Genomic DNA, 18,848 nt, shown 5'->3' on the forward strand with positions numbered 1-18,848 from the left:
TTATCCCCTAGTGAAGCCTTGTTTCCATCAGTGTTCTGTAATAAACCTGTATTGCAGGCACCTAAACACAGGATTACTATCCTAAATGTACAAAAAAACATTAAAAAATATATCACAACAAATTCCAATATTTAAATCCCAATAATATTGAAAGCACGATGTTCTTAATCTTCCTGGATTATCCTGGCCTATAAAGATAAAAGCCAAAGCAAAAACATGGTTTTTTTAAAAGTGTATTATGGTAAATGCTGCAATTACAGTGATATGTGATAGATTGAAATAAGAAATGTAACTTTTGTAACTTGATTATTTTTCAGGTTTAGGCTTTAACAGTGGTACCTTGGTTCCTGAACGCTCCCATTGTTGTACGTTTTGGTTCTCGAACGCTGAATACCTGGAAGTAAATGCTTCCGTTTTCGAACATTTTTCGGAACCCGAACGTGTGACTTGGCTTCTGCTGAGTGCAAGAAGCTCTTGAAACCAATGGGAAGCTGTACCTCGGTTTTCAAACGTTCAAATGTTCCGGAACGGATTACGTTTGAGAACCAAGGTACCACTGTACATATTAAATCATTAGACCAACATAAAATTCCATCCACTGTAGCCAGCAATATAGCTGGCTACAGCTGGCTACAATTCCAAAACGGTGTTTAGCAGTCAACAAAGGCTTTCACAAACAGGTATTGAAAGCTCATCATAATCTGTGCCAGCCTTCTTTCAGAGAGGAGTTCCATAGAGCTCTATAGTAAAGGACTTCTCTCAGGTTGCTACACACTATGTCTCAGTTCATGGTGGCCCCACCAGGAGAATCCCCTCTAATTATCTTAGCAGACAGTCAGTTATATTTGGGAGCAGGTGTCCCTTTTGATATCCAGATTTGCAGAGTTGCACAGAGTTTAATATGTAAGCATGTGCACCTTAAATTTGGCTTTGTATCAAATTGGCAGCCAGTCTGAGTAGGATTGCCCTAGTTGTTGTTATTATTTATTAATTTTTTAATACCTGGCCATTTTCCCTGACTTGGACTTAAGGTGGCTTACAGATAAAAATAACAACAGTTACCAAACAATAGCCCATGTCTTCCTTACTTGCAACTTTACCTACAAGTTTAGAATCCTGTTTGTCTTTCGTCAGATTTATATCCATGCTCATCTGTTATTTGTTCAGGTCTTTTCAAATTTCAAATTTATTGGATATGTGACAGTCAGGTCAATAGAATGTGCATATATATTTACTGGATTTACATATCTTCCCACTTTTACTTCTTGTATATTTTTGACATTTTGGGTACAAATGGTTCTAAATCTAGGACAAACAGCAAGGAGCACAGCCAACTTTGGGTCAATCCGAAAGAGGAGGAAGACATAAAAGCAAAATAAGAAAAGCATGTAATAGCAAACGGCACCCAACAACTGACATTGCAGTGTACATTGTTATGAAGCTCTACCTGCAGTTTTTAGCTTATAATGCACTTATGTCTCATAAGGAACTTTGTGTGTCCCAGTCAGTACTAAACACTGAGCCAAAAAACATCTTCCCTTTGGTTGCAACCCTTTAACTTGTTCATAACAAGAGTTGAGGTGAGCAGTAAGGTGCCATGTTTGCTGATAACACCAAATAATTTAGGATTGTTAAACCAAAAAGTAATAGCAACGAGCTCCAAATGATTCTCTCCAGGCTGAGTAAGGAACATTAAAATGGCAAGTGCAATTAAGTTTCGGCAAGTATAACGTGATGCAAATTAGAAAGCAAATAGGCCAACACTACATTCATGCAGATGGCATCTGTGACAGACTAGAAAGGGATCTTTCCGTTGCAGTAGATGAAAACATCAACCCAGTGCTTGACTGCTGTGATGAAGGCAAACTCCATGTTAAGGATCCTTAGGAAAGAGATGGTTATCTTACAGCTTTTGCCACCTGTTATCAATAATATTCATAGATTAAAATACCTTTTTTGGGGGGTCTGCTGTTTAAGAGCTTTAATTGGCTCATGCTATTGGTTTACAGTTTTTAAATAATTTGAATGGGCAAGAGGAAAATTCAGTAGTTAACAACAACGTTAAAAAGACAATCCTTTCAAAATCAAGTTTTACTTACCGGTATCTCTTTGACATTAAACGGACTTCCCTTCAAAGTTAAAGGGATTAACCTGCCAGGAAGCTAGGTCAGTTGCATTGAACTACTCTGTTCCTAGTTAATAACAGAGAAGCTTGAGTTGACCCACGTGAAGAAATTGAGGCAGGAATCAGTGAAGATGGAAACGCCAGGCCAAGGCTGTTACTGTTTGTGGCAATAAGTAGAAAACAAGAAACAGTGGGCGCATAGAGCTGACATAAATAGTGCTTAAACAGTAGGTTATGGACAACTCCAAATTTGTGAGATCACAGGTGTTTTTGAGTAGATTATTGCAATTATCACATGATAGCCTAGCTATCTGGAACTTCTGTTATAAGACTCTTTTCAGCAAGGCAGTATATTTGTGGGAAACTCTTTGCCCATTCAGCCTTGCGAATTGGATGTCAGCTGCTCATCTGAATCTACCCTAGTCTGTAAGAACTAATAAGCATCAACTGATAGCATCACAAGACATAAATGGTTTAGACATTAAATTGCTGCTGGGCCACTTGGAAAGCTACTGAAAGTAAAAATGTTCAGGGCACTCAGTGATAGGCAGCAACATCTACATCTACATGTTTTTACCCATGAGGATGAAACACTTAGCAATTAGGGTGAAATCAGAAATAAATTCTGAGTTGCAGGACTGCAGTTTATTTGCTTTGTTTTACTTGCAGTTCATATAATGCCAATTGTTTATGATAATGTTGCAGATGACAAGAAAAAAGCACAGTGCATTTGTACTGATTTTATAATATTCCTATTCTGGGATTGTTAACTCCAAATATATGTTGGAAATGAATCAAGTTGTTGTTGTTGTTGTTGTTGTTGTTGTTGTTGTTGTTGTTGTTGTTGTTGTTGTTCTTCTTCTTCTTCTTCTTCTTCTTCTTCTTCTTCTTCTTCTTCTTCTTCTTCTTCAAGAAACACCTTATAAATGAGATTCATGGGAAAATGTAATAATTTGGGACTTGTTTTCTGACTTTTAAGCCACTAATGTCTGTCACTGGATAAAGAACTTCATGTTCACCTAGGCTTTTTAAATAACTGATGGAGTCTGTTATTCTCACAATTTTTCAATCTGTGCTTTAACTTGTAAGGGTGGTATGAGGTACTTGAGTGTATTTATATTGCTTTTGATTTATTTAGTTTTATATCTTCTGTATATTCTAATTGTTTTCTTACTTATTGCAAACCACACTAAGAACTTTATGTTATGCCACCAGTCAGTCAATCAGTCTTTGTTTCCATCATGTTTTCAAGCTTATTTCTGCAGCCACGGAAGTATTCATACCAGGATGTTCCACATTTTGATTTTTTTGACGTGGAAAGCTTGATAGAAAATATAATGACAATAAAAAACAAGATGATGAATGATGCCCAAACCAATAAGTTGGTTTTTTCTCAGAATGCACAACTGTGAACTATGTTACTACAATCTCCTTTGCTTACACAAATCACATACTGTTGATGATTTGACAAAAACATACAGCACAGTTTCCAAAATCCTTATAACAAGTGCCTTCCCATCTGTTCAAAAATGTGTTTTCAGACAAACTCAGCTTTCCACGAAGTTCAGAAATCATAAACTACCTCCATTCCACTTGCCTGGCTGCAGAAGTCTACTGTAATCTAATACAACAGTCACACAGGAGACTTAATGATATTATTTGTTTTCAGGCCATGCATACATGTGTCACAGACACAGGAGAGGCATAACCCATTTCTTCCAATGTAGGAGAGAATATCTCTTCTAATGTGACATCTATAAGTATTTATGGCAAAAAATTACACACAGACACACACAATATACACACAATCGAGCCAGTGTGGTGTAGTGGTTAAGAGCGGTAGTCTCGTAATCTGGGGAACCGGGTTCGCGTCTCTGCTCCTCCACCTGCAGCTGCTGGGTGACCTTGGGCCAGTCACACTTCTTTGAAGTCTCTCAGCCCCACTCACCTCACAGAGTGTTTGTTGTGGGGGAGGAAGGGAAAGGAGAATGTTAGCCGCTTTGAGACTCCTTCGGGTCGTGATAAAGCGGGATATAAAATCCAAACTCTTCTTCTTCTCTATTAATTTTATTTATTTATTAGATTTATTTCCTGCTCTTCACCAGAATACCCCAGGAATAGCTCAGTTGGAAGAGCACGAGACATTTAATCTCAGGGTTGTGGGTTTGAACCCCACGTTGGGTAAAAGATTCCTGTATTGCAGGGGGTTGGACTAGATGACCCTCTTGGTCCCTTCCAACTCTACGATTCTATGAATAAACAGTTATTTTAAAAAAAACCCCAGATATAACTCTTACAATTAACAAACAAGTAAAACTATTCAAAATAGAAGAGAACATGAAAAAGAAGAAGAAAAAGAGTAAGAAATAATAAGAAAACACTGACAAAACTTAAAACTTATAGGGGTATGGTATAAAGGGGAGGCCACAAGAGTATACTTACTACACAAAAAGGTGTGGGGCAGGAGGAGAATGAAGTGCCCTTCCATTACCTTTCCTTGCTAAACTCCCCAGTTTTAAGGAATTTTCTCCCTGCTCTACTATGAGAGGGCAATTGTGGTGGCAGGGGTGGGGGAGGCTGCTTAAAAACAGTCCTGGAAAGATTGTGGGGGATGTCCACTGCCCCCACCATTTGTGTGACAAGTATATGACCAGTCCCCCTTTATATATGACATAGAAGCACACACATGCTTGAGATACATGTAGCTGCAAGTTTGGCCTTTACCAAAATACATACAAAGGGCTTGATCCAGGGCTGTCCTTCTGTAAGCTGAAAGGCATTTCCTGAGTCAGTGCAACAGCTTTATGTTAGAAACAGAGCTAAAACCTAGCAGTGCGCTTCTTTTAGTACAAAGCGGCGTATGATTCTGTTGCAGGAGGTCTGCTAGCTCAAGCCATAGCACGTTCTCAAGAGAAATGGTCTTGCTCAGTGTCTCAAGACCAAATTTGTGCTCTGCAAAATCTTCCACTTGCTCTTGCCCAAGTGATCATAACGGAGCCAACACCGTATTGCTGGATCCAGCACACTGTTACAAAATAAAATTCTGTATGGTAGTACCCTGTGATTTAAAAAGCAAAAGGGTTCTTGCTCAGTGGTAGAGCCCATGCTTCTCCATGCAAAGTTTACCTGGTTCATTCCCTGCCATCTCTTGGTGGAACAGACTCCTGTTTGAAACCCTGGAGATTTGCTTCCGGTCAGCATAGTTGAAACAGAGCTAAATGGAGGAATAGCACGACTTGACATAAGGCAGCATTTGGTCTTTCTGTACCATGCTCCACCTGTGCTTTGGAATAATGACATGTGCACACACATGCAACACATCTCAGCATCACCCATTCCACCTTAACTCGGTCTTAGGAATGATTTGAAGAAAACATTTTGGAGTACTTGGCAATCCCTCTTTCTTACCGCCCTGAACAGTTTGGTGTCATCAGTAAACGTGGCCACTTCAACACTCATTTATAAACAAGTAGGAAAGCTCAGGTCCAAAAAATGGTCCTTGACAGAAGCTCCTTCATACATCCCTCTGCTGAACGTCTGGGAAACCTTTCTGGAACAGCAGGCTATATTTTCATCACCCTATAGGGCAACTTTGGCAGATGGGTGGGGTTGTAGTTCAGTAAAAGCTAGAGGGACACATATTAGCCATTCTTCTAACATCACAACGTATTGTTCTTCATTCACCCCCTTTCTGTTTCTGAGCAGAAGACACCAATGAAGAAATGAGAAAGGCCCTCTCATTTGCTGCTACATTCTAAATACCTCCCAACCCCAGCAAAATCCTGTGTTGAGGATTTTACCTAGTGGTACAGCTTATTATGTTCCTATTTGCCTTTGTATCAGAAAGGCACCTGGGCAATTCGGTTGGCAGTAAATATTGCTGCAAACATTCCTGAGATCATGGTCTTTCCAACAAGTGGCTCTTGTCCAGGTTTGTTAATTGTCTTACTTTAAATGTTGTGAGGATCCTGTGCCCTTTTAAAATGTGGTTTTTTTGGAGGGGGGTTATTGGGTTGTTGTTCTTATTTTGATTATGTATTTTGTGGTTATATATTTTGATTTTATTCTGTGAACTGCCCTGAGACCTCCGGTTATAGAGCAGTATATAAATTCAATAGTAAAGTAAAGGTAAAGGGACCCCTGACCATTAGGTCCAGTCATGGCCGACTCTAGGGTTGCGGCACTCATCTTGCTTTATTGGCCGAGAGAGCCGGCGTACAGCGTCCGGGTCATGTGGCCAGCATGACTAAGCCGTTTCTGGCGAACCAGAGCAGCGCACGGAAATGCAGTTTACCTTCCCTCTGGAGCAGTACCTATTTATCTACTTGCACTTTGACATGCTTTCGAACTGCTAGGTTGATAGGAGCAGGGACCGAGCAACGGGAGTTCACCCCGTCGCAGGGATTCGAACCGTCGACCTTCCGATCGGCAAGTCCGAGGCTCAGTGGTTTAACCCACAGTGCCACCCAATAGTATGTGCTATTCAATATGTACCTAGCCATGATAACAACATGTCCCTACCAAATATATAGAAAGCAGATTAGGGCTGTGTGTGTGTGTGCAAGTACAGTACTGGTGAGCAAAAACAGCCAAGCTGAATCTTTCCCTCTACACTGACCTCTCCAAAGTTAGTTCCTCTGTGAGCGATTGCTTCATGTCACAGAGACTCACAGGAGGAAAATTATTGGTGAAGTGCAATTTTGTAATGGAAATTGGAGATGGTAAAGAGTTTAGGCCCTTCCTCCCATGCTCATTGCACACATGCTATACTTTAAAATCTCTCTTCCCCACATCCTTCCTGTGCTCAACAACAACCCAATTCTGATGCCCAGGTCTATTTCCGTCATTTCCACCCTGTCTGCCAGTTTGGACCACTTTAGAAGTCTCCACAGTTTTGTAATGCAGTGGTTAATAGGCAGATTTTATCCTTCAGAGGACCTTCTGAGTTATTCCTGTGGTAAGTGATGCCACGTGAGCCGAACATGCACTCATCGAACTTCATCTGAGGTGTAAAATTCTTTTAGATTTAATTATCCATTGTTGTTTTAATATAGAAGTGGCGAGTTCACATGCAATTACGCTTGGCTCACAGCAGCCATTCACCAATTCAAATTAAAAAGTCTTGAAACAGCAGAGTAATTATACCGTAATTGCACACTGAGCACAGAAAAAATGAAGAGAGCCTAATTCTTTGTATTTATAACATAACAACCTATGTGGAAAAAAAGACATTAGCATAAAGGGAGCCATAACTCGCCAAGTATGAACAAATTAATTCAAATAAATATTTAGGGTGTTATATCCTTTTCCATCTGTAGTACTGAGCAACAGCAAAAGTTAATTTTCAGATGTATTAATAATTAATTGAAAAGTTGATTGGAATTGATTGGAACACATTTGGAATGTTACTGTTCTCCTAGGATGTTTAAGATCGGCTTGGTGCCGCTCTCAAATTCTGTTTTTCTATTTTTATATACATAAAAAACCTGGCACAGGACTCTACCTTCCAGCTGCTCCGTTGCAAACCTTACACTCTTTCCAAAAAGGGAAGCTTCCTGTAAATAACATGGATGGATATTAGCTAAAATTTAACTCCATTTTTATGAAATTGACTTCCACATCTGAACACTAATGTGTAAGTGGATAGATGCCATTAACACTAATGGCTGGTGTGTGCTTCCCTTGTATTGGGATTTATATTCTCAGATAGTGGCAAATTTGGACTATTCCAAGTATTACTCAGAGTAACAGCGTGTGACCTACAAGCATAAAATTAAGAAGGAGAAAGGACAGGTGGAGCAGCAGGAGTGCTGGCAACAGAAAGCTATTAGAGGCTCCAGTGAAACAACAATAGTAATGATAATGGTGATAATAACAATAAGCAAACTAAAATAAAATGCACCCAGTGAAGCATGAATTCGTCTTCTAAATAAACAGGGATGGTGCTATAGATATTTATATATTTATGATCATGCATGGCTACGTTGTGCAGCTGCACATGAATTATTTTGCTGGCACATTCTGAAGATGGAATTGAGAATTATTCTGCTTGCTAGGATACTAACATGCTATGTGAGTTGTATGACACATCCTTAACTGCAAAGCGGAGGAGTCTCTTTTCGAACTGGACTGTTTTATGGGCTTTTGCAGAGTCACCAAAGGATGATAAAAGCCTAAGGACGATGCCAAATTTGACATTTCAAATTTCAGTTTGTCAACCCTGCCCTTGCAGCTGAACAACACAGAAAACAAAGAACATCAGAACAACACAGAAAACAAAGGTGTTGAGTAATTTGTGTCAGTTCAGCCAGTTTCACTGGTAGGGTTAAAAAATAATGAATGCATTGATAATTCCAAACCCCACATCTCAACAGTAGTTTTCAAAGTGTCTCCCAAGGATGAAATGTTGTTGTTGTTTAGTCGTTTAGTTGTGCCCGACTCTTCGTGACCCCATGGACCAGAGCACACCAGGCACTCCTGTCCTCCACTGCCTCCCGCAGATCAACTTATCTCCAGAGTTGATAAAAGACTCGTATGCAGATGCTTTTGCTGAAGGCAAAGGAATGTTTCATCATTAAGGAACAAGGCGCTTCAAAATCAGATGTATCTCTTGATGAACTGTTACCATGGTCAGTCCAGTGAGTCAGCCCACCAGAGAAAGGAGTGCATTGTTTAATGAAGTTTTAATACAAAAAAGCAACATGATTATTAATTGCATCCACTGATGCGGCAGAAAGACTCCTTAAAGATGTTCTCTTTGATATGACAGTGATCTTGTTTTCTTTCCTCTTCATGTTTTAAATGCAAGTCAGGCATAGGGAAAAAATCCAATTACTGTGAAATTTTCTGTCTTATGCATTCTTTCTATGTGATCCTTTTATTTTTATGTTGGCTCGGATGAAAGTGCTCCAGTGAAGTTTTGAGAGCTCCTTTATGTACAAGGGATTGGAGGATGAATATATCTTGTGTACAGAAATGTCCCATCCCCCGCCTCCAGTGTTGCCGCTTCTGTCTCCCACCAAATTATTTCTGCTTTTTGACTTGAGTTTGAGACAGGAAAGATTGAGGAAGTACATTTTGAAAATTGCTCGAATTCTCAACAATAGGCTTGTTTCCAAAGCAGAATTGGTTTAATTCATTCTTCCTGTGGTTGCTGCTGCTGCTATTTTTTAAAAGCGCTCCTGAAAACTTTTCTGAAGTTATGGCTCCAACCAAGAGGTGAAAATCCCCACGAGAACTTTCTTTTTAAAAGTATGCTCAAGTTCTGCCAAAACAAGATCCTTCTCTGGTTTTGGTAGAATCTCAGCAATGGCCTTTAAAGTAGTAACATGAGTTCATTGTTTGGGGAGGGGAACAACTTTGCACAAATGCTGGTCAGGGACTGTTATTTAGGTATCTATGATGACAGTCCTAATATATTCTTTAAGGAGTATTATGTACTTTTCATTATTTAGCATTAGCTGCAAACTAATATTTAGGCTTTCTATGTGTTCTGCTTTAAAAAAAAAAGGCTCAAATTTGTTTTACAGCCAGAGTCCTTCAGTTTTAGACAGAAATGTTCCAGCTACTACCATGTTGTAGAGAGCCACTTGGATTGACTATCTCACAAATTGCTTTTAAACTCCTGTAGGATCTACCTTCCTATAGCTTAATACTTTTTTCTTTTTTTAAGTCTAGCCCTTTTACTTTTTCACCACTACCATTTAATTCCAAATTGGTTTTTTAGCCATCTTTTATCATACATCCAGGGACGCAGGTGGCGCTGTGGGTTAAAGCCTCAGCGCCTAGGACTTGCCGATCGAAAGGTCGGCGGTTCGAATCCCTGCGGCGGGGTGCGCTCCCGCTGCTCGGTCCCAGCGCCTGCCAACCTAGCAGTTCGAAAGCACCTCCGGGTGCAAGTAGATAAATAGGGACCGCTTACCAGCGGGAAGGTAAACGGCGTTTCCGTGTGCGGCTCTGGCTCGCCAGAGCAGCGATGTCACGCTGGCCACGTGACCCGGAAGTGTCTCCGGACAGCGCTGGCCCCTGGCCTCTTGAGTGAGATGGGCGCACAACCCCAGAGTCTGTCAAGACTGGCCCGTACGGGCAGGGGTACCTTTACCTTTACCTTTACCTTATCATACATCCAGGCACCGGATGAATAGAGACTTGTTTCAAACAAATGTGTTATTAAAGTTTATTGCATTTGTTACTTACTACATGTGACAGAATGAAATGCAGTAGTACATGTACACATATACATTGGTCATCTAACAATATTTGGCTTTATATTTGCTTAAATCTGTCACAGTTACTTTGTAAGTCTTTGCCTCAAAGGAGAGAGCCCTGGTTTTCACCCTGTGTCAATTTAGCTTTTGTTCCCCTCCAAAGTTCACTCAGAGGCACTGCTGCTGTCTTCCTGATAGATTTGCCTCAGCTGCTCTCTTAAGTTCTTCCTTCTGGTCAGATATTTGAAGACCAGGACTCTTCCACAAAGATGCCATAGTGGCCTTCCCTGGAATCGTCCTGCAGCCAACTTCCCGCTGCTACCACTTTACCCAGACATAATCTTCTGTTGGCTGGCTTCTCTCGACTTATGCCTCCTCTGATTCCCAGGCTTACCTTCTGCCTCTTCCCAGTCCCTTAACTGACTGACCGACTGACCCCCCCAAACAGTGGACCTGCCCTAATTTTCATCCCTGGGAGAACTCTCCCAGCAAACATCCCCTTGGAAATCTGAATCCTTATTGGCCTATAACTAAGGGCCGATGGTTTTGAATAAGTAGCCACTATCACAACCAATCCTTTTCATTTCTCCTGGCCAATATAAAATATAGATGCTGCTGTTAACTGTCATAAACACCTCTTTTGAAACTAACTGCATAGCCACACCTGGGCAGAGAACTGAAGCACCATATACTGTATTGCAGGGGTGGCCAACTCCCAAGAGACTGCGATCTACTCACAGAGTTAAAAACTGGCAGTGATCTACCCCCTTTGTGGGGGTTCAGGTCAAAGTTGTTGAGCTTCTTTTATGGAGGGGGGGAAGCCACATTTTTGGGGGGTGCAGGAAAAAATGTTTAGCCTTTTTTAGGGGAGCCAAACTTGTTGGGCTTCTTTGGGGTGAGCCAGTGATCTACCACAGAAGTCCAGTGATCTACCGGTAGATCACAATCTACCTGTTGGACGTGCCTGCTGTATTGTATCTCATCCTGACTTCAGTCAGAAGTGAACGGTCCATTCCCCCTCACTATGTAACCCATTCCCCCACAGGATGGAATACAGTCGTACCTTGGATCCCAAACGCCTTGGTACTCAGAAGTTTTGGCTCCTGAATGCTACATACCCGGAAGTGAGTCTTCCGCTTTGCGAACGTTCTTTGGAACCCAAACGTCTGATGGGGCTTCTGTGGCTTCCTGCAGCCAATCCGAAGCCACGCTTTGGTTTCCGAACGTTTTGGAAGTCGAACGGACTTCCGGAACAGATTCCATTCGACTTCCAAGATATGACTGTACTGTGTGTGACTGGGGAATACCAGATCTCACCACAAGAGGGTGTACTCAAATGGAGATCTTGTGACTTTCCCTTGTTGGTATGGAACAGTCAGTTCTCGGTCTAGCTCAAAGCCACATTTCCCTTTTAACAGTTGAGGTAACCTGTTTTTATCATTCATTTCCATTCTAGCTTAAGCTTGGTTACAATAGGATCCAGGCAAGTAGTTCATTTTGTCATACACAAACCTAATTGCAGTTCTATTGCTATGTGCATGTTTAGAAATGCCTTCTCCACAGAGGGGCTTAGTAAACGGATTTGTGCCATTATAAACCTAATGTTCAACATCCCTCAATTTGATATTTTCTTCTCTTTATATTCTTTTGTTTTTACAGGTAACTCGATAGCAAAAGACAAATCAGATCACACTCGAGGCTGATAACATTAAATACAGCCAAGTAGGAAGTTTTAATATCCAACTTAACAATCCTCGAGATCAGGCTTGAGACTGCTGGGGCATACTAATTATTTCAAAGAGAACATTCGCTGTAATCAGCAGCCACTTGAGATCAAAATGGCTGGAAAGTCACACACACGAGATTTCGACAGAGTGAACTGTGTACATTTGTAAAAATAGCAAAAACATGAAGGGATATACGGCCGAAGAAGTGATGCTTAGACGCCGAAGAAATAGCAATCCTTTGGATCCTTACCTTGAGACTTGTGACGTTTCACCTCGATGAAAGCAGTATACTTTGAAATGTACTGATCCATTTCCTCTGGAATTTTCCTGGTCCTCCATGCAAATTATTGGTGGGACTGTGCACTGCTGTAATCAAACCACTGTTCCAGAAATTGTCCTCTGACACAGCACAGTTTTAGACACGTTTAATTTGTATTCTAATCCTGAAGCTCCAAGGCTACATATTTCAACATGTCGAAGTTGCTTTTCTTATAGGAATGGAAATACTATATATCCATCGTTAATCATTATTGTTGGCAAGTAGTAGTTATCTGAATACGTCACCCATATACGAATGTATCATTAGTCAGACATGTTTCCCTATGACTAACCAACTACCGCAGTTCCTTTCGGACAAATAAAGGGTGATCGAGACAGAATGTTCAAGCCCTTCCAATAACATGCTATTAAAATAATCAGTTCCATATAATTTCAAGAAGATGGGTGTTTTTTTTGCATACACTTTGGTTTATTATCATTAGGTCCTACAAAGATTATGGTAAAGAATAAATGGCGCTAGCTAGTCCCTTCATGAAAATAGACGGGTGCATGTTAATTTTTCCATTCTGAGGTTCAATGGTATTCATTCAGATACGTTTTTTAGGTTTTTGGTTTTTGTTGCTTGAAAAAAAATATTACTATCTGGATGCTTAAGTAGATGTCTGTTTCTTGATAGGACGAAATAGGTTTCTTCAAATCTGGAATCCATTGAAGATTTCCTTGGCCACTCCAGGTACATTGAGTTCATTCTGTAGTTATTTTGTTAAACCAGAAGTTCTTTTCTATCTCCTATTTCAGTATCTATTTTTTAATCTTGGTGATCTACTGTTTCATGAAAAATCTTAATGTTTAAATGCCTTAAGCAGCTGTAAACTTTTTTTTCTAAGTTATTACAGAATGTATAATTTTATATTCCATTTAATATATTTACCATGCTATGTGGAAATATGAAGACAGAACGAATGGTTTCTTTTGCATTCCATACTGATGTTGCAAGTTAGTCTTAGAGAAGGCAAAGAGAAGGCAAATTTTTACTCCATTTGTTTTGGGAGGTAATATGAAAACTACACAAACTCAATCCTAACAGAAAGAATTATGCCCAGAACCTCAAGTTGTTTCAAGTGGTTACTAATATTTGTGGGGAAAGGGAACTCTTTCCCATTGTAGCAAATATTTGGCGTGGCTAATTAGAAATAAATTGGGTTCTATGATGAATGAACACCCTGAGGTACTTTTTCCTGTCATGTGATACAAGATTGTTCCACAACAATTTCATTACCTCTGTTGTATTATGGCACTGGATGAAAGAAAACGAATGATAGCTGAAAATCAATCTGAAATGTATAGTATATAATTCTGCTACAGAGTAATCCAAATTTTTGCAGAAGGGGTATTCTTGTTAATTAAATTTTAATTAGGATAAATTGATTGTAGCATCAGTTAGCAGTCTTGATATTTTAACAGGATTAATATTGTATGGATTCGTTTTTTAAAGGTATGTGTAACGGAGAAACACAGAATTCAAAAAAATATGATTAATTCCTTAGTAAAAAGTATAAATGTGTAATTTTGTAGCAATTATGAGTTTGGCTTTAATTTAGCCAAAAAATCTACAACATGCTTCTCAACATTTTCCCCCCTTTGTGTTTATTCTTAAAACCAACACTGAAAATATTGTATTATATACAAGTGTAAGACATGCATATCAATAGGTGAAAAATAAATGGATTTTCGAATATACTGAACTGAGTTTCTGCAGTGGGTTAATGTTGTGATAACTGATAACCGGTGAATAAATTTGTGCTATAAAACGAACATCTCAGAATGCATATGCAGTTGGAAGCTCTTTTATATATATTTAAAAGCCTCTTTTAAAAATAGATAAGGGACATTTCAAGATACAGACTCCAGTCTAGGAATTCCTGTTCCCTTCTTTGCCGTCTTCCTTTTATGCCTTGCTGAGCACGTCACCTTGTTTTTCTTTCTGGTTATCATTTCAGCAAACAGAGGGAGTAACTTTGGTGGCAGAGGATAACTATAGTGCTATTAACATTAGTGGGGCATGAATGTTCCTTTGGCATCAGAGGCTCCCCTTCAGTTAACACAGTTTCAGTGGCAAGAAAGGGGGGGGGGAATAGTCCTTGGGGTTGAATTGGGTGAAGAGAGAGTTGTTCTGTCCAAATAAAATTAACTGATACCTGTTCAACAAGCTAAAAATAGAGCCTGTGCAGCCGCTGAATTCTTTCTAGGATTGGCTCCGGGTTCCTTCACTCTGTGAAGCAATGGCATCCATCAGTAGAGGGAGGAGCAAGGGGGAAGACACTTCAGAATTACAGCGGGGGTTTGAGGGAGGTCACAGCTCAGAGGAAGATGAGTGGGAAAGCTTGGAAATAATGGGAGAGGAGGAAGAAGAAGCGCCAGAGGGGCGACAGCTGACGGACACGGTGTCTTTGGAAAGCATTCTAGCCCTCCCCTCTCCCAGAATCCAGTGGGCATTGAAAGTAGGAGAGCAGAGAGCCCAGAGGCAAAGGACAGTTCTCAGCACCCGTAATGATGACGCATGAAGAGGAGAGAGGGAAGGGGTGGAGATTCACTCAGGGCAATGTCATTACTTGAAGAGGCTGCATTTCTAAACCTCTCTCTGTGAATATTGAATAAAAGACATTGGTAAGAAATTTCCTTGTCTTATCTGTTGCTGGCAACCTACCGTGGGGGTTGGATCCTCTGACGCCTGACGCCTTGTGTTTTCCTTTGCCCGCCACTCCAAAAGGAATTGCTGTGTACATGCAGCTGAGAACATTTATCTTAGCCCTTAGGGAAGAAAATAAAACCTTTGTTTTTTGTGTAAGTGTTGGGAAAGATTGAGGGCACAAGGAGAAGGGGAGGACAGAGGATGAGATGGTTGGACATTGTTCTCGAAGCTATCAACATGAGTTTGATCAAACTGCGGGAGGCAGTGGAAGACAGGAGTGCCTGGTGTTCTGTGGTCCATGGGGTCATGAACAGTCGGGCACGACTAAACAACTAAACAACAACAACAAGGTCCAGGTTTCATTATTTAGCAATATTTTAAGGTCTTAGGAAGCTGCTGTCTACTGAGTTCATCTAGTTCAGTGATGGCCAAACTTGGTACTCATTTTAGCTAACATGGCTAACTCATCTTAGCTAACTTGGTACTCATCTTAGCTTGGTACTCATCATCCCTAGCTAACAGGACCAGTGGTCAGGGATGATGGGAATTGTAGTCCCAAAACAGCTGGAGGGCCAAGTTTGGCCATCACTGATCTAGTTGGTCTGCATAAACTGGCAGTGGATGTCCCAAGGTTTCAGCTATTTGAATAGGATACCCACCTTTACAGTAGTTCTGCTTCCGGTTTCCTGCTGTCACCTAAGATGAGTATCTATTGTTCTGCTCATCCATTTGATTTACACCTAAATGATCCCAATGCATCTACAAGTCAAAGACGCAAGGTCTTTTGCAGCCAGTTGTTTAGTACCACGGTTGTTACACCTCTGCTCTCCATTGATTCCTGTCACGCCTGCCCAGTACATAACGTAAAAGTCAAAAAGGCAGTTACTGCACTGGCAGCTCTTTGGTTATGCCAATACAGTTGTGACCCAAAGTGCAGGCTTCACCAAGAGTATCATGGTAACAACATTTTGCTTGGTGCACTTCCATAAAGTCACCTGGAGCGATGTGGTCAGCAGAAAGCCTTTCTCCAGTGTGCCTACTCATTGATTATTAGACCTTAGTTCTGGATCCCATAGGTGGAAGGAATACATCTGCATTGTGGCAAGTTGTTTACATCAGATGGTCTGCTGGCCCTGCCTTGACTTCCAAATAATTTGATATTATTGTCGTTATCTCTCCCTGTTGATTGACTCTTCTATCTTTCATGTCTAGAATCACAGCACATCCACTGCAAGCCAAGATAGTGGCAAATAGGACATGCTTTTGATTTTTCAGTGCAAATGTCATCCTAATCTTTTTGTCGTTGCTGTTTGTTTTCTTGCTGATAGTTAAATCGACTGAGCTGTGCACTGAGAAGATGACACAGCTGAACAATCTGATGGAATTAAATAGTTTCTCATAATTTCTATGCTGTTAAGTGGCACAAAGAGCATTACCTAATCACTGCTTGTCAGCCTTTGCTGTTTAATTCCCATCCTAGAGATCTTTCATGTTTACTCTTCTGTGCCACTGGAAAATGCTCCCAGATGATATATTTTAAACATTTAAATACTTGATCGTACAAACCTGTCTGCTCCCACTGCACAGTCTGTCAATGTAAAGACTTAGTAAAAATTTCAACTGTGAACTCTGTTTGTGCCACCATCATAAATAAATACCTTATGCTGTAAATAAAAAAAAAACTAGACTTTCTGCCACATCAGTCTCTTCTAATGAAGACATTGCTAATTTGAAAGAAACCTACTAACTGCCAATAAAAATATACCAGTACTCATCTCGTCTCTCTGTTTCTCTTAGAGAAACAAGGGATGGTGAGAGTTAATGTTATACTTACATTAGCAGAGTTTAACCCAGATTCAAGTCTTTGCTCAGCTATGAAGCGGTAGACTACATGGCCTTGGGGCATGTCACTATGTTCCTGCCTTACATACCCCACAATGTTACAAAGAAAATATGAAGGAGATGGAACTGTGTATTATTATTATTATTATTATTATTATTATTATTAATTGATTTTATATATTGCCCTATACCCAGAGGTCTCAGGGCGGTTCACAGAATAAAATCAAAATATAAAACCACAAAATACATAAAATAAAAACAACAACAACCCAATAACCACACATTTCAAAATGATGACATGGGTGACATGGTATCCTTTGGATGAAAAAGGAATACAAGTACCATACACAAATAACTATTTGTTATGACAGGCACAGCCAACACCCACTTGGAGTGGAAGACAAATGTTGCCCCCAAACACACACTCACTCTCTCTCTTTCTTTCTCTCTCTCTCTCTCTCACACACACACACACACACAAACACAAATCCTGATTTATCTACAATGAGGAACCTTCTCTTTCTTGGGATACAGGCTTGGTCCACACTCCTGTTCACTCGGCATCCAGTGTGCAGCTGCTGCTAGTTCAGGAACGGCTACACACATAACATAACCACAATCCGCATCTATCCTGTCATTTCTTATGAAATGCTATGTTTTGATGCTTTTGCCTCCAAGCCAGCTTCAATCAAATTGAGAAAAAGAACGACCTAGCTGTATTTAAGCCAATAAGATGTGCGCAGCCCTAGTTATCCTGGATCTGAGTGACATCTGAAGTGATGCTCCAGAGACTTCTGTAGTTAGTACATAAGGAAATAAGAAGAAGAACATAAGAAGAGCCCATTGGATCAGGACAATGGCCCATCTAGTCAATCAATCAATATTGTTATGATCTCAGATCAACCACACCCATCTAATCCAGTATCATCTTCCCCCTGTGGCCCACCAGAGGCCTGTGTGGGTAACCCACAAAGCAGCATTCAAACACAAGAGCACTCTCTCCTGGCATTCAGAAGTGTCGCTACATTCAACTGCGGAGGGCAGAGCATAGCCATCATGGCTGGTTACCTTCCATAGCTTTCTCCATGCCCTTGTCCAATCCTCTTTTAAAGATTGGTGGTCGTCACTGCCTCCTGCGGGAGCGACTTCCACAGTTTAACTACGGTAACTAACAAACGATATGCCACACTATACTGCATTGTTTTGGAAGATTTAATATTGTGCTCAAAACATCTATAGACCATATACAGTGGTACCTCGGGTTAAGAACTTAATTCATTCTGGAGGTCCGTTCTTAACCTGAAACTGTTCTTAACCTGAAGTACCGCTTTAGCTAATGGGGCCTCCCGCTGCCACCGCGTGATTTATGTTCTCATCCTGAAGCAAAGTTCTTAACCTGAGGTACTATTTCTGGGTTAGCGGAGTCTGTAACCTGAAGCGTCAGTAACCTGAAGCGTCTGTAACCCGAGGTACCACTGTAGTCAGAGTATTCCCACCCCTTCCCTCCAAAGCTTTGCCACCGTTTTATGGGGAAAGTGAATTCATACATTTTTATGTACCATAATTAACTGTTGTTGTTTCTCAAACATAGTCCCTTGATATCTTTCACATGAAGAGCTCATTAGATTCCTAGTGGGAGAGCATATGGAAATGCAAGATGATTGAAAACGTTGAAGAATGAATATTTGCTGTTATGTTACAAAATACCTTTGTGTTCATAGCAAGTGTGAATAAAACAAGGCATACTCCCAAAATAGTATTTTCCCAGGTTGAGGCATCGCTTTGTCTTTTGTGTAATGTAAGCGTTACCTCTGTTCTGCATATTCCTTTATGTATTTCACTTGCTATTCATGGGGCGTTCAAGGTGAGCTATGTTACAAACTATGATTGCACATTATAAGGGTGCTGTTTCTGGAATGTATAGAATGTCTGTAGGCTCTTCACTGGTTTACAATGGGTTTCTTTTATTATTCATT

General features: G+C 40.4%; 1 protein-coding gene across 4 annotated transcripts in view; it reads left to right on the top strand.

Annotated features, from left to right (window-relative positions):
- The window catches only part of TAFA2 (TAFA chemokine like family member 2), a 141,508-nt gene extending 127,425 nt beyond the window's left edge, over positions 1–14,083 (top strand). For all 4 annotated transcript variants that reach the window (XR_014555371.1, XR_014555372.1, XM_083699553.1 and 1 more), the window contains one exon: positions 11,992–14,083. Coding sequence is in view for 2 of the 4 variants with exons in the window: in XM_083699553.1 (XP_083555679.1) it covers positions 11,992–12,003 (12 nt within the window). In the remaining 2 variants the exon portion in view is untranslated. The remainder of the gene's footprint in view (positions 1–11,991) is intronic.
- Positions 14,084–18,848: the final 4,765 nt, after the last annotated feature.

The sequence above is a fragment of the Podarcis gaigeae genome (assembly GCF_964106915.1).
Source record: "Podarcis gaigeae genome assembly, chromosome: 10".
Lineage (NCBI taxonomy): Eukaryota > Metazoa > Chordata > Lepidosauria > Squamata > Lacertidae > Podarcis > Podarcis gaigeae.